This window comes from Mercenaria mercenaria, unplaced genomic scaffold, assembly GCF_021730395.1.
Source record: "Mercenaria mercenaria strain notata unplaced genomic scaffold, MADL_Memer_1 contig_4772, whole genome shotgun sequence".
Lineage (NCBI taxonomy): Eukaryota > Metazoa > Mollusca > Bivalvia > Venerida > Veneridae > Mercenaria > Mercenaria mercenaria.
The window spans coordinates 25,197-40,857 of record NW_026463026.1 but is presented as its reverse complement, the minus strand read 5'-3'; the positions used below and the strand labels follow the sequence as shown (position 1 = coordinate 40,857).

Below are 15,661 nucleotides of genomic sequence, written 5' to 3'. Positions count from 1 at the left end.
CGCAGGATATACACCGCACATACACCGATAGTACGTTTGTAGTACACTTTTGACATGCAAATGAGCTCTGCCGCGTACTACTTGCTGCGTACATGCTGTGGACTACATAGTACACATGATGTACGCTGGAGGAATTTAGTATGCGGGAAATAGTACGCAGCATGTACGTGGCACATACACTTTTCACATACAAATGAGCCTGCGGTGTGCTACCCCTGCGGCGTACATGCTGTGTACTCCTGCGGCGTACATGCTGTGTACTCCTGGCCCGAGTCCTGTTGCGTACATGCTGTGTACTCCTGCTGCATACATGCTGTGTACTCTTGTGGCAAAACTGCTGTGATAATGTAAATTCCTTACCCCACCAACTTTCGTATGCAAATGCTGATCATTTGGACAGAAAAAAACAGAAAAAAGATAAGTGACATGCATCAATAAGTATTTACCCTTACCAAAATAATGTAGATTGATGTTATCAAATAAATATGTATGCTTTTCTTCATCCACTTTTCAATGAAATAAATCAATTTTTGTAGCATGTAATTTGGTAAACATTTGAAGAAAATGGCGTAACTGCATCAAGGGGAAACAACTTTAATGCAACTAAATATAAGTGTTATGATTTATTATAGACGATGTGTGCGTAGTATGTATTTATTTTGATTAAAATCCATCTGAGAACAATCTAGGACTGGAATTATATAAGCATTTATACACTTTTACGTCTGTAAAAAGTAGCGCACCAAAAAATTTTGGATTGATTTTTTCCAATGGGGCGAGCGCAATTAGCCAAAAACGTTCTGAAAATATACGAGCGGCAAATCCGATGAACAACTTTTTAATTTGGTGAGGCCTTAATGAGTTAACATAATGAGCATTAAAGCCTTTATAAAACATGATAGAATGGTGTTTTGCTTAAGAGTATTCAAATAACAGTGAGAGCTATTAATTCTTCTCATTCGGGCGCTGTTGAGGCATTATCTTGGTAATTATTTCATGTATTACAAAATGTAATGCAACGAAGTTCAAATAAGGCTTTTCAATTATCCAAGTTAGAAAGCTCCAGGATTAATTCAAAATGAAAAAGAATATATTTTTACACTGCATGCAAGGTGCAGCTCAGAAATCACTAAGATGTAAGCTTCAAAAATGAACATTGCAAAAAGTTTGGCAAATTTTCATTGTTCAGAATACTGGTAATCTGAACTATTCTATGCTATTAAGATAAAAGTTACTTGGAAATCAAGTTCTTGCTTCCAAAAAAAAAAAAATGTACAAATCCTTCCTGCATGAAGTGTACTTCAGACTTTTACCTAAAAAAATTCAAAGTATAAACACCAAAAGAAAATGAACAAGTCCCTCCCACGTATATGAAGTTTACTTCAGACTTTAACTTATAAAAAAAAAACTAAGTATAAATGCCAAAAGAAATTGTACAAGTCTTTCCCGCGTATATGAAGTGTACTGCACAAATTTCAAAGTATCTGCATTGTACATGCAGTGTACTATTTTCTTGTACAAGTCCCTCCTGCGTACATGCAGTGTACTCCTTAAATTTTCAGAGTCTGTGCTGCGTACTTGAAGTGTACTAGTGACCTCCTGCGTACATGCTGTGTACTCGTCGAAATAGTACGCGGCATGTATGCGGCATGCGGTGTATGTAAAATGTACTCCTCTGGCATACTACTGTGTTTGCGGCATATACACAGCAAATACGCAGCATGTACGCCACAGAGGCTTGCTTCTGTAAGGGTAGTATTGTAAGAATTTTGGGGGAAATAAAAAGAAATTTTAGTTATTTCTTTGTTATTTTGTGGTGGAAAATTCTTATGTCTGGGTGCGACTTGGGCATGCCATACTGAGTTGTTAACTGTCAATTACTAAATCTTTTTGCATACTCATGGGTCCCTCAGACAAGCCGCTGCCATTCAACGTGGTTGGTGACACTCGTGGGTTCAAAATTCAATTTTTTCTGGTTCATTTTTTCGAGCATATAAGAATTGGCCAGAGAGCGAAAAGGGCTAGGCGTTCTTGTAGTTGCTCAACCATTTACATAGGTTACGTTGTTACATTTGTTGTTATTAGGTTTATATTGCACCAATGGTGTTACCTTGGAAACTAACGGTGTACCAGGCTTGTGGTACCAAAGGGGTACCTGGTTCGTATATGGTACATGGAAGTACCTGGTTATTGTATGGTACCAAAGGGGTACCTGGTAAGTATATGGTACATGGAAGTACCTGGTTATTGTATGGTACCAAAGGGGTACATGGTTCATATATGGTACATGGAAGTACCTGGTTATTGTATGGTACCAAAGGGTACCTGGTTTGTATATGGTACATGGAAGTACCTGGTTTTTATATGGTACCAAAGGTGGTGCCTGGTTCTACCTGGCTAATTGTACCGAGGGGTACGGGGGATGGCATGGCATAGTGTTTGTGAAATTTTTTTAGCAGAACGAGGTTAGAATTATCTAAGACATGCCCGGGTTGCTCCCTTTGTGAGGATTTTCAACTTCAATTGCCATTTAACGTTTGAAGTCTTAAGCCACTACGACCGTCTTTCAATCCACATTTACCCTAAATGAAAAATAAACATATTTATAATCAGAAGTGTTTTTTAGCTCATCCATCGTCTGTTGTCCGTCCGTAAACTTTTACTTTAAACGACATCTTCTCATAAACCACTAGGCCAATTTCATTCAAATTTCACAGGAATGATCCTTGGGTGAAGCTCTACAAAAATTGTTCAAAGAATTGAATTCTATGCAGAACTCTGGTTGCCATGGCAACCGAAAGGAAAAACTTTAAAAATCTTCTTCTCAAAAACCAGAAGCCCTAGAGCTTAGATATTTGGTGTGAAACATTGCCTAGTGGACCTCTACCAAGTTTGTTCAAGTCATGACCCCGGGGTCAAAATTGACTCCGCCTGAGGGTCATATAATTTTACATAGGAAAATCTTAAAAAATCTTCTTCTCAAAAACCAGAAGCCCTAGAGCTTAGATATTTGACATGTAGCATTGCCTAGTGGACCTCTACTAAAGTTGTTCAAATCATGACCCCGGCCCAGGGGTCACTTGATTTTACGTAGATTTCTATAGGAAAATCTTCAAAAATTTTAAAGAATAAACCAGAAGGCCTAGAGCTTAGATATTTGACATGTAGCATTGCTTAGTGGACCTCTACAAAATGTGTTCAAATCATAACCCCCGGGGTCAAAATTGACCCCGCCCCAGGGGTCACTTAATTTTACATAAGAAAATCTTCAAAAATTTTTCTAAAAATAAACCAGAAAGCCTAGAGCTTAGATATTTGACATGTAGCATTGCCTAGTAGACTCCTAGTAGACTTTGAGTAGACTTCTACAAAATTTGTTCAAATCATGACCTCCGGGGTGAAATTGACCCCGCCCTATGGGGTTACTTGATTGTACATAGAAAAATCTTCAAAATTTTCTAAAAATAAACCAGAAGGCCTAAGGGTTAGATATTTGAAACGTAGCATTGCCTAGTGGACCTCTGCAAAATTTGTTCAAATCTTGACTCCCCAGGTCAAATTGACCCAGCCCCAGGGGTTACTTGATTGTACATAGGGAAATCTTCATAAATTTGCTAAAAATAAACCAGAAGGCCTAGATCTTAAGATATTTGATATATAACATTGCCTAGAAGACTTCTACAAACTTGTTCAAATCATGACCCCTGGGGTAAAATTGGCCCCACCCCAGGGGTTACTTGATTGTACATCGGAAAATCTTCCAAAAAATTTCTAAAAATCATCAGTCTGACATTTGAAACATGTAGCTCATATTACTCAGATGAGCAATCCAGGATCATAATGACCCTCTTGTATTTTCTTTTAAGCATGAAAGCATAGGTTATATGATGGTACGTCAACCCAGGAATTTAATCCTAGAATAAAACTGTTTGGGTATTTTTTAAAATGCGTAAAAAGGTGGAAGTAAAAAACTAAATGAATTGACTGCTTCTTTGGTTTACAAATTATTTCGGAATCAGTACTTGTGTCTGGTGAATCTGGTGGAAGCTTTTTTGTTTCATGAGCAATTTTATTAAGAGTACAAATGTATGAAGATTATTTAAAATAATGTTTACATTATTTTGATGTTGTTTGCACTTTGATTCTATATCAGAATAAAATCAGTTCTCTGTGTTATGACATCTTAAAGATTTTAATGATGTTTCTTTCTTTTTCGTCATCACTGTAGTTACTGACATAAAATGTTTTGGTAGTATCACACCAGTAAATAGCCCTTGGATGATCTAAATCCTTCAGAACAGTTGTACTCTCTTTACAGTCACCAGTTACATTGAGTATGTTACATTGGCCTTTTTGTATATCACTCACATAAAATGATCCATCATCTGACATGGCAATACCTTGTGGAAATCCCATCCCTCCATAACTACCCATCAGTTCTCCTTGCCAGTTTAACCAGATAACTGCAAACATGCCTCGGTCAGATACATAGATAGACTTGCTGCTGCTAGTGACATATTCTGGTCTTCCGAAAATGTTTTCCCCATTTGAGTTTGCTATGACTGTTGTTAGTACAGTGCCTTTTAAATCCATGATTTGGAGTTTTGCAGGACCAATAAATGTTACTGCAAGTTTTCCCTGACAATAACTGATACCATAACACCTTCCATCTACTTCAAGTGTGTTTTTCTTAGAGAGTCTGTTTGAAGAGTAGGACATCAACTGTATTGTGTTGTTACTTGGTAGTGTGACAGCAAGTTCATCTCTGGTGGTAGGAATGACATGATAGGGCCATGAATCTAGGCTCAGATTTTGAATAGATTGACTATTGATGTCTACCATTTTAATTGTGTAATTTGTGTTATCTACTAGAAATACTTGGTTTGGGAAAGAGGCTGCAATTCCCGTTATGTAACAATCTTTTTTATCTGATGATGTCTTAACACAGATGTTTTTATGATTTGAAACAGTTCTTGATTTTGAATCTGGAGTTGAAGAAGGACTTGGCTGTTCTAGTGTTTTAGCATTTAAAGTACCAAGTGACTTCTCATTTTGAAGAAATGTTTGAATGGCTTCACTTGGATCAAATGTATATTCTTTTGTAATTCCTGTGGTTTTTACTTGTGACATTCTCTTTTCACAATCTCGGATTAATTGGTCAGCATTTTTAAGCTCTGTGAAAAGTCTGTCTGCTTTCTTGGTTGTGTTGAGTTGTTTTATCATATCAGAGGAGGCTTTAAGAGATTTACTGACATTATCACATGTTTCTTCTGTAGTTTTCAACTTGGTGTCATTCTCTTGTTTTAGAGCATTTGCTGCATCTGAAGCTTCCTTTTCAAGTTCATCTAATCTTTGGTTGATCTCTTTCCTGAACTTTGCTATTTCTGCAAGAACATCTGTCAAAGAAGTATTTGATTTTGCAACCATTTGCCTTAGATCTGCTGTAATCTTCTGACATTTCTTAGTTATTTTGTCAAGCTCTTTAAGAGTGTCTTTGAACTCAGTGCTGTCGATGGTGTGTCGTGATATATCGGGTATGTAGTTGACCTGGCAGGATGTACAGGGATGGTCAAGGGTCACACATACACTGCATAGAAGTGCTTTATGGTCATGGCAGTAGAACTTGATCGTTTCCTTTTTGTGTTTAGAGCAAGGAGATGTTAGATCATCTGGCTGTCCAACGGTAGTAGAACTACACATTGTAGAAAGATTTTGTGTGTGTGGCATGTTGTCTTTATCTAGGAGTTTATGATGTCGAAGTGGTTTTGGTCTTCTGTGGGTGTTAAAGCACGAGTCACACAGGTGCTCTTCACAATCTACACAGTACCCAGCGGCAGGTAGTCTGAGGTCATCTCTGTCACATGGCTGACAGAAAACTTCAAAATCTTCTTCAGAACCTCGAGACAGAGTTGAAGATAATTTCTTTGATGCTTTTTTACCAGGGACAGCCATGTTTCTCTGAAATTAACAAAATAAACAGTGTTAAAATCATAATTACGTGTTTATACATACACATTCTGTGTGTGAAAACTTGACCTTTTGAAATGAAGTAATTTATTTTATTTTATGAATTTTGGCATTTATTTCCATAAATCAGAGTTCCCAGTTGATTTACTTAAGAAGAAGTGTTCATGCGAAATGAACTACAGAATAGGATCTGGAAATCCATGAATCATGCTAGCAATTCATGTTTAATTTGCCGATCCTATTTTGTCATTCATTTCGCATGAATACCAAAAAAAGTTTCATTTCTTATATTTACATTATAATTCCTTTCCATTTTTAAACAAGATACTGTTATAAATTGTGCACATTTTGTTGCATTTAACATTAAAATCAGCTTCCCAGCCATTCTGTTCACCGATGGAGCAATTGTGACATCATCTAAGGAATGTTCTCCCTGGACGTCATCAAAACAGCGGTCTGTTATAATATCATTAAGCAGCGATGATGTAACTTTTGCGCCTTTCCTTCTGCTGTTCATATGGAATGAACGTCATAATTTTCAATGGAAAAGACTAGGGTGAATTTAAAAGTTATGTCGTAAGCTAGTGTTACTAGTTGTTACTGGTGTAAACTAGTGTTACCTGTTTATTTACTACCAAAAACCGTGTTTAATACCAGTTTATTTACTTAACCACAAACTAGTGTTACCAATTGATATACTACCACTTACAAATGTTAACAGTTGATTTTTATGCCCCCCCCCCCCTCCCCCCCTGCGCCCCATCTACTGCATATAGTGATTGTCTGTCCATTCGTACATCAGTCCATCTGTATGAGGTTGACCAAATGGGACCGTTTCATCTAGCATCAATACCCTAACTAGAATGACTTGATACTAATGCAGATGTAACCTGTAACCATTCCTCATCTTCGGACATCACCTGACCTCAGTTTGACCTGGACCTTGAACTTGACCTCGTTTTGGACTTGGGTTGCTTTGTATTGACAAGGATGCCTCCGGGGGCATCAAGCGTTTACTGAACGCAGCTACTAACTGTCTTGTTACCAGCTGATTTACAACCTAAAGGTTAATACCAACTGAATACATTGAAATTTATCTTGATATCTGTAGGATAGGAGGCCTTGACAAGAAGTTTTGATATATTTTCAAATTTCTGCAGTCATCAAATAAAATTGTTAGAGAGATAGTTGTGGAGGTCATAACGCAGCAAGTTACTTTTGATTGCATAATAATGTCTGCTAAAATCTTCTGATGAATTATGTCTCCCCCATAAAAGGGGGGAGACAAATTGGTTTTGCCTTTGTTGTCCATCTGTCCGCATTAAGCTTGTCCGTCTTTCACAGGTCAAACTGCTGTCTGGATTTTAACAAAACTTCTCAGGGATGATCAGTACCAATCCTAGTTGTGCATATTGCCAACACTACAAAAAATGGCCATTAGAGATAAAAATAGAAAAATCTTGTCCTGCTTTCACAGGTCATACTGCTGGCCGGATTTCAAAGAAACTTCACAGGAGTGATCAGTACCAAGACCTAGATGTGCAAATTGCCGACACGTTCCATTTCACTGCACAAAATGGCCCTCAGAGCTAAAAATAGAAAAATCTTGTCTGGCTTTCACAGGTCAAACTGCTGGCTGGATTTCAATGAAACTTTACAGGAGTGATCAGTACCAAGCCTAGTGGTGCATATCGATGGCCTGTTCTGCTTCACTGCACAAAATGGCCACCAGAGCTGAAAAAAGTAGAAAAATCTTGTCCAGCTTTAGTAAAGGTCAAACTGCTAGACAGATTTCGACGAAACTTCACAGGAGTTATCAGTACCAAGCCTAGTTTTGCATATTGCCAACACGTTCTGCTTTGCTACACAAAATGGTCGCCAGAACTAAAGGTATACATAGGGGGGAGACTATGTTTTTGTGACAAAAACACCCTCTAGTTTTATTGTGTTGTTGGCTACAGGTAAATCCAATCTGTTTTAAGTACTTGATCTTCTAAACGAAGATCTGAGAATGACCCATTCACATACATCTTCTGTATATTTTGGATTTCCAGTATTGCTAGTTTTATTTTAACCAATCAAATGACTTGTTCGGATGTCAAAGAGTAAGAAAAATGTGCAGTTATTCCAGGGCTCGAACCCGGGACCCCTTGCTTACAAAGCAAGTGGCCTACTGACTGAACTAACCAGCTATCTGACACATTACGACATAAGAATTGTAAATATCAAAAGTCAAGACTACAGGTAGAATTGCAAAATGTTGTAAGTTAAGCTCTGATTGGCTAGTGAAAGGGTCGTCAAAACGAGGCTATGAATAGGTCGTTCTCAGATCCTATGCGTAGCGTAATAGGAGATGTACTTCAGTCAGATTGCAGGTAAATCAACACCTTTAAAACTTTTGAATTAAATTTTGACACAAACAGCTTTTCAGTTGTCTGAACTTTTTGTCCCAGAAGCTTGAAATAAAGAAAACACATTTAAGTATGAAATACCACTGGCGCCAGATCAGAAAGAAAATGCCTCTGTACATGTTATTCCCTACCCCTAGGTATTCTATAAGAACCATGGTCGTGAACGGGAAAATATACTAACCCATTTCAATCGCGTATTTCATACCTAAAACACGCAGTTCAGTAAATGTGTACTATTCATATTAAACAAGTGGTAATTTATCTTCCGTTTTGTACCGGTCACATTTCTTCAATACTTCTTATCTAGAAAAACAACGTGTAGTTTACAGTTTTTTCAAAGGTACACAAAAAACTTGCTTGAACTTCCCTGGTGAAGTTCCGGTATAGATTACAGACACACTCTGATTGGCTGATGTGAAAATGTATGTCAGTTGTCATTTTACTACACGTGTATGCTAAAATGTTTATATGCAGCATAAATGTGCAAAATGAATTAAATAAACAGAATAGATGTATACCAATGTATGATTTCAAATTCAAAATCATATACAAGATGAATTTCATTCATCATTTCGAGTCTTATCATAAAACTGTGAATATATTGCATTCTGTTTTTGTTAGCTCACCTGTCACATAGTGACAAGGTGAGCTTTTGTGATCACCCTTCATCCGTCGTCCGTCGTCAGTCCGTCTAGCCAGAATTAGCTATTTTGACCTTGTCTGCACAATAGCAGCTTCATTTATGATTTTATTTTAACCAAACTTGCACACAACTTGTATCACCATATGATCTTGGTTCCTTTCTTGAACTGGCCAGATTCCTTTATGGGTTCCAGAGTGATGGCCCCTGAAAGGGCCAGAATTAGCTATTTTGACCTTGTCTGCACAATAGCAGCTTCATTTATGATTTAATTTAATCAAACTTGCACAAACCTTGTGTCACCATAAGATCTCGGTTCCTTACTTGAACTGGCCAGATCCCATAATGGATTCCAGAGTTATGGCCCGTGAAAGGGCCAAAATTAGCTATTTTGACCTTGTCTGCACAATAACAGCTTCATTTATGATTTGATTTTAATCAAACTTGCACAAAACTTGTGTCACCATAAGATCTCGGTTCCTTTCTTGAACTGGTCAGATTCCATTATGGGTTCCAGAGTTATGGCCCCTGAAAGGGCCAGAATTAGCTATTTTGACCTTGTCTCCACAATAGCAGCTTCATTTATGATTTTATTTTAACCAAACTTGCACACAACTTGTATCACCATATGATCTTGGTTCCTTTCTTGAACTGGCCAGATTCCATTATGGGTTCCAGAGTGATGGCCCCTGAAAGGGCCAGAATTAGCTATTTTGACCTTGTCTGCACTATAGCAGCTTCATTTATGATTTGAATTTAATCAAACTTGCACAAAACTTGTGTCACCATAAGATCTCGGTTCCTTACTTGAACCGGCCAGATCCCATTTTGGATTCCAGAGTTATGGCCCCTGAAAGGGCCAAAATTAGTTATTTTGACCTTGTCTGCACAATAGCAGCTTCATTTATGATTTGATTTTAACCAAACTTGCACAAAACTTGTATCACCACAAGATCTTGGTTCCTTTCTTGAACTGGCCAGATTCCTTCATGGGTTCCAGAGTTATGGCCCCTTAAAGGTCCAAAATCGGCTATTTTGGCTTTTGCAGCAATATAGAGACTTCATTTATGGTTTTATTGTACCCCCCCAACAACAAAGTTGTAAGGGGGGGTATACTGGTTTCAGGTTGTCTGTCTGTCCGTAGACACAATCTTGTGCGCACCATCTCTCCTCATCCCCTTGACACAATTTAATGAAACTTCACACAAGTGATCAGTAACAACAGTAGTTGTGCATGGGGCATGTTAGGTTCTTTCAGAAAAAAAAATTGCAGAGTTACGGGACTTTGTTTTTTGTTACTATACTATATACATAGACACAGTCTTGTGCGCACCATCTCTCCTCATCCCCCTGACACAGTTTCATGAAACTTCACACAAGTGATCAGTAACAACAGTAGTTGTGCATGGGGCATGTTAGGTTCTTTCAGAAAAATGTTTTGCAGAGTTACGGGACTTTGTTTTTTGTTACTATACTATATACATAGACACAATCTTGTGCGCACCATCTCTCCTCATCCCCTTGACACAATTTAATGAAACTTCACACAAGTGATCAGTAACAACAGTAGTTGTGCGTGGGGCATGTTAGGTTCTTTCAGAAAAAAAAATTGCAGAGTTATGGGACTTTGTTTTTCGTTAACATACTATGTACATACTGTCTACATATGCAATTTTGTGCGCGCCAAATCTTCCGAACCCTTGCACACAATTTAATGAAACTTCACACAAGTGATCAGTACCAACCCTAGTTGTGCATGGTGCATGTTACGTTCTTTTAGATAAATATTCTGCATAGTTATGGGACTTTGTTTCTTGTTAACATACTATGTACTTACAGTCTGCATATGCAATCTTGTGCGCACCAAATCTTCCGAACCCTTGCGCACAATTTAATGAAACTTCACACAAGTGATCAGTACCAACCCTAGTTGTGCATGGTGCATGTTACGTTCTTTTAGATAAATATTCTGCATAGTTATGGGACTTTGTTCTTTGTTACTATACTGTATACATACAGTCTATATACATACAGTCCACATAATTATGCAATCTTGTGTAGGTCAGATTGCAATGTACTGTGTCAGTGCATGCGGGGGGTACATTCATCACCTTTAGTGATAGCTCTAGTTTGATACAAACTTCCAAAATATCTTCAACAACAATAAATCTTGGATTCCATGACAAATCAGATCCATTCGTAGGTTCCAGAGATATTTCATATCTGATTACCTCCCCTGATTGTAATCAAAATGGATTTATATCAGTAAGTACTTATAGGACTTATTTGAAATTTCATTATTGTCATTAGTTGGACTGAGCCAATGAGGGTAGATAACTATGGACTGATTTTATGTCAAATTACCTCCCTTTAGAAAACCTGAGTTATTAGATTTGGGTATGTCGTTGGTCGGGCGGGCAGCAGCGTCAAACTGGTGTTTCCGGTCAATAACTTTTGTTTCGGTAAAGATATTTGAATAAAACTTGGTATGTATGTAGCTTATATCAAGACAAAGGCTGGGATTGATTTTGGGGTTTCTGGGGTCAAGGTCAAGGTCACTGTTACTTAAAATAGAAAAAGGGTTTCCGGTCAGTAACTTTTGTTTCGGTAAAGATATTTGAATAAAACTTGGTATGTATGTAGCTTATATCAAGACAAAGGCTGGTATTGATTTTGGGGTTTCTGGGGTCAAGGTCAAGGTCACTGTTACTTAAAATAGAAAAAGGGTTTCCGGTCAATAACTTAACTTAGGAATGAGCTATCACGATGAAACTTGATGTATAGAAAACTTATATAAAGTTGTAGCTTGGGATTGATTTTGGGGTTTCTGGGATCAAGGTCAAGGTCATTGTTACTAAAAATAGGGTTAGGGTTAGGGTTAGGTTAGGGTTGTGCTTTAAAGTGGTGCACTGTGATTCAGTATACTTTCTTATTCTTATGAAAAGTAAATTGGGGTATGTCGTTGGTCGGGCGGGCGGGTGGCGGCGTCAAACTGGTGTTTCCGGTCAATAACTTTTGTTTCAGTAAAGATATTTGAATAAAACTTGGTATGTATGTAGCTTATATCAAGACAAAGGCTGGGATTGATTTTGGGGTTTTTGGGATCAAGGTCAAGGTCATTGTTACTAAAAATAGGGTTAGGTTTAGGGTTAGGGTTAGGTTAGGGTTAGGGTTAGGGTTGTGCTTTAAAGTGGTGCACTGTGATTCAGTATACTTTTTTATTCTTATGAAAAGTGTTGAAAACCTGGTTTCGTGGCATTGCTGCGTTTCTTGTTTCAAATTAAAATGGGTATATCTCCGTAACTAATGAAGATACTGATCTGAAATTTCATTTATGTCAACAGATTTATTTGGCAGATCCTTCTTTTGTTAACTTACAATCATTTTTTTTAATTACTTCCCATTTACATTACTATAAATAGCTTGTTTTTAGTAACTTTTTTATTATTGGCCGTAGGGAAAAACCAAGACCACTTTTCTGTGGTACAGCATGGATGGTACCTCCAATTTCTAGGTGTATTTTGACATATCTGTACCTTGTAAGAATTTTTTTTTCTTTTTGGTTTAATTTCCTCCCTTTGTTGTTCCTGTCCTTTGGACTTAGATATTTTTTCTGAGGACCTTCTTGTCCTCAAGTGCAATGATAACAGGTGAGCGATATAGGGCCATCATGGCCCTCTTGTTTGTTTACATTTCGCTTAACATGTGCACACTGCCGTGACCTCTAGACCGGATGTTCATTAGGGGAGTTCACGCAAGTTTTTTCTGTAACGTTGACTAAAGCATAAAATATATGGAGCATCTCTGCAATATGGAATATTGAGACAATGTGACTGGTGCACGATGGAAGATAAATTATCGCTTGTTTAATATCAATAGTTCACATTTACTGAACTGCGTGTTTTAGGTATGAAATACGCGATTGAAATGGGTTAGTATATTTTCCCGTTCATGACCATGGTATAAGAATACCTAGGGGTAGGGTATAACATGTACGGAGGCATTTTCTTTCTGATCTGGCGCCAGTGTGAAATACCAGATTATGTGTATTTTCTTAGTATTGAAATATTGCAGTACATTTAGGATTTATTTTTGTTTAGATTTCGTGTTAAGGGTTATACATATTATACAATCTTGTTTATGATAATACTGTGTTCTAAATTCTGAATAATCACTTGTATGATTAGAGGGTCAAATTTCTTAAAAGATATTCTTTAGCGCAAATACATCATTCACAAGGACACAATCGCGTAGATGAAAATTTATATGGATTTAAGTTTTAATTTGAGATAGTGAATCATGATAACAGATAATATAAACTCACCTGTTTTACTATGTATAAATTTCCAAACACTGTCAATATTTTTTAGCGACTGAACTAGATTTAACAAATTTACACAAGTTTAGGGGTGTAATATACTTCCTTTCATGTAATAAATGCTTGACTGCAGTTTGTTGGCGATTACAAACCTGATTGTTATTGATATATGATACTTAGGTGAAATAGAAAAATTGTATGGTTTAGGTAATGATCATATCCCCCGTCCCCAAACAAAAAGAGAACATTTTAAGGTAGGCAGAGATTTTTTTGCTCACCAGAGCACAAAGTGCTCAAGGTGAGCTATTGTGACCAGTCATTTCCGGCGTCCGGCGTGCCTCGTGCGTCAACATTTGCCTTGTGAACACTCTATAGGCCACACTTTTAACCCAATCTTTATAAAACTTGGTCAGAACATTAGTCTTGATGATTTCTAGGTCAAGTTCGTAACTGGGTCATGTGGGTTCAAAAACTAGGTCAGTAGGTCAGATCAAAGGAAAAGCTTTTGAACACTCTATTATTACTAAGACCACATTTGTGACCCAATCTTTATGAAACGTGGTCAGAATGTTAGTCTTGATGATTTCTAGGTCAAGTTCGAAACTGGGTCATGTAAGGTCATAAACTAGGTCAGTAGGTCAGATCAAAGGAATAGTCTGTGAACACTCTAGAGATCACATTCGTGACCCAATCTTTATTAAACTCCAAATCCATTGCAGGCTGACCATGGTCTGCACTGTTTGCTATTCAGTCAGTAAATTGGGGTATGTTTTTGTCCCATGTATCTGACCAACATTGCAGGATTGATAAAGAGCATGTGAAGTTGCACACCTGGTGTTCTTTTGGGATTTCACTCAGCCAGACCAGAGTTACATATACACAAAGAGTGCTTAAAAGATTGTGTTGCATATATATCTTAAAAAGTATTTCACTTAGAGTCATGAAACCATGTACACTAGCTGACAGGAAGTTGGGGCACCAGTGAACTATAGACTCACATCTAGATTTTTAGCTCATCTGATTTTTTGAAGAAAAAAAAGATGAGTCATTGTCATCATTTGATCATCAGTGGCGTCTGTGTCGGCGTTGGCTGGTTAAGTTTTATGTTTAGGTCAGATTTTCTCCTAAACTATCAAAGCTATTGCTTTGAAACTCACAACACTATGTTTATATCAAGCACTTACAAGACGAGTGCTGGCACACACAAATGGTGCTCAAGTCTTATTCAGTATGCACAATGGTTTTTGTTTCAGTTATAATTAAGTTTTAGGGAATATTGGAAAGATGACTTACCTGGTGAGATTTGTCTTGATGCTGTTGTTGAAATGAATAAAAGTGGGTCTTAACGTGCTGTTGCTACCAGTTGAATTCTGCGAAGCTGCAAAATAAATTGCCGTGATCTTTGTGCATTATGAATGCAGTAAAGAAGACGAATTCCTACATTGACACAAAGTTTAGTTATGTTACCAAATTTTTATGGTTGCCAGGTAAACAAAGTAATTTTCTGACAAGTAATTCAACATTTAAATAATGCAGTAAATGTTACGAACGACAAATAATTAAACAGAATGAGCTAAAAATCCAACACAATATACTTCATTTCAATTGCATTATGTGTCTCAATCTTGCCAAAATCACAATTTAGAATGAGATATTTTTGTCTGTTCTAACTTACAATTTTATCTTACAGGTAGAGTCCAAGGATACATTGTTGATCAATATTTACGTAAGCCGCTATCATTGATTTAGTTCAGGTTTCAAATCGATACTGTAAATTATTATAAAATTGCCGATATATAAACTTTTGAACACTGTCAGAGTTTAAATGTAGCCACCATAAATATAAAAAAATGTTTTAGTCAGTTTCTAGACCTGGATAGATTTTCTTTTTGTGATCATTGTGCATCAATTGGGCTGCTTGTTTTACTTTTAGTTTCTTTTGTTTACTGATATTGTCTCTTCAGGTATCCTGTCACAGCCACATCCAATACCCATTCTCACTCTACCCACACTCAGTCCTCTCTCTCTCTGCTCCCCACCCCACAATTTTACAATTTTTTACTGTAGTTTGTTTTATTGTCTATTTGTATGCTTTTTTCCGCACATATCCCCTGCCATTGGTGCACTGCTCACCTGGACTTAGTTCAGAGTAAGCAGCTTGGTATAATAGGTGTATGTTTAGTTCAGAGTAAGCAGCTTGGTATAATAGGTGGATGGTCTGTTTGTTCCTTGTTCTGCTTTATCATTTTGTCTTACACAGCTTCTTATCTTAAACTACTGGTCAGAATTACACCAATCTTAGTCACATCTTGCATCCTGGCATGG

The 15,661-nt window shown here is 37.3% G+C and overlaps 1 protein-coding gene and 1 pseudogene across 3 annotated transcripts; one reads left to right on the top strand and one right to left on the bottom strand.

Moving 5' to 3' along the window:
• LOC128554161 (exportin-6-like) overlaps positions 1 to 15,661 on the top strand; it is a 58,179-nt pseudogene that overhangs the window by 19,106 nt on the left and 23,412 nt on the right.
• On the bottom strand, positions 4,025 to 15,489 carry LOC128554162 (transcription intermediary factor 1-alpha-like). Of its 3 annotated transcripts, none has more exons than XM_053535412.1 (3): positions 15,470 to 15,489; positions 14,630 to 14,714; positions 4,025 to 5,958 (listed from the first exon to the last, which is right to left on the bottom strand). In XM_053535412.1, the coding sequence occupies exon 3, from the start codon at positions 5,950 to 5,952 to the stop codon at positions 4,174 to 4,176; it is 1,779 nt and encodes a 592-aa protein (XP_053391387.1). In that variant the 5' UTR covers positions 5,953 to 5,958; positions 14,630 to 14,714; positions 15,470 to 15,489; the 3' UTR covers positions 4,025 to 4,173. The 3 variants fall into 3 exon arrangements, with proteins under 3 accessions (XP_053391387.1, XP_053391385.1, XP_053391386.1); XM_053535410.1 differs by lacking the exon at positions 15,470 to 15,489 and adding an exon at positions 15,012 to 15,092; XM_053535411.1 differs by lacking the exons at positions 14,630 to 14,714; positions 15,470 to 15,489 and adding an exon at positions 13,343 to 13,625.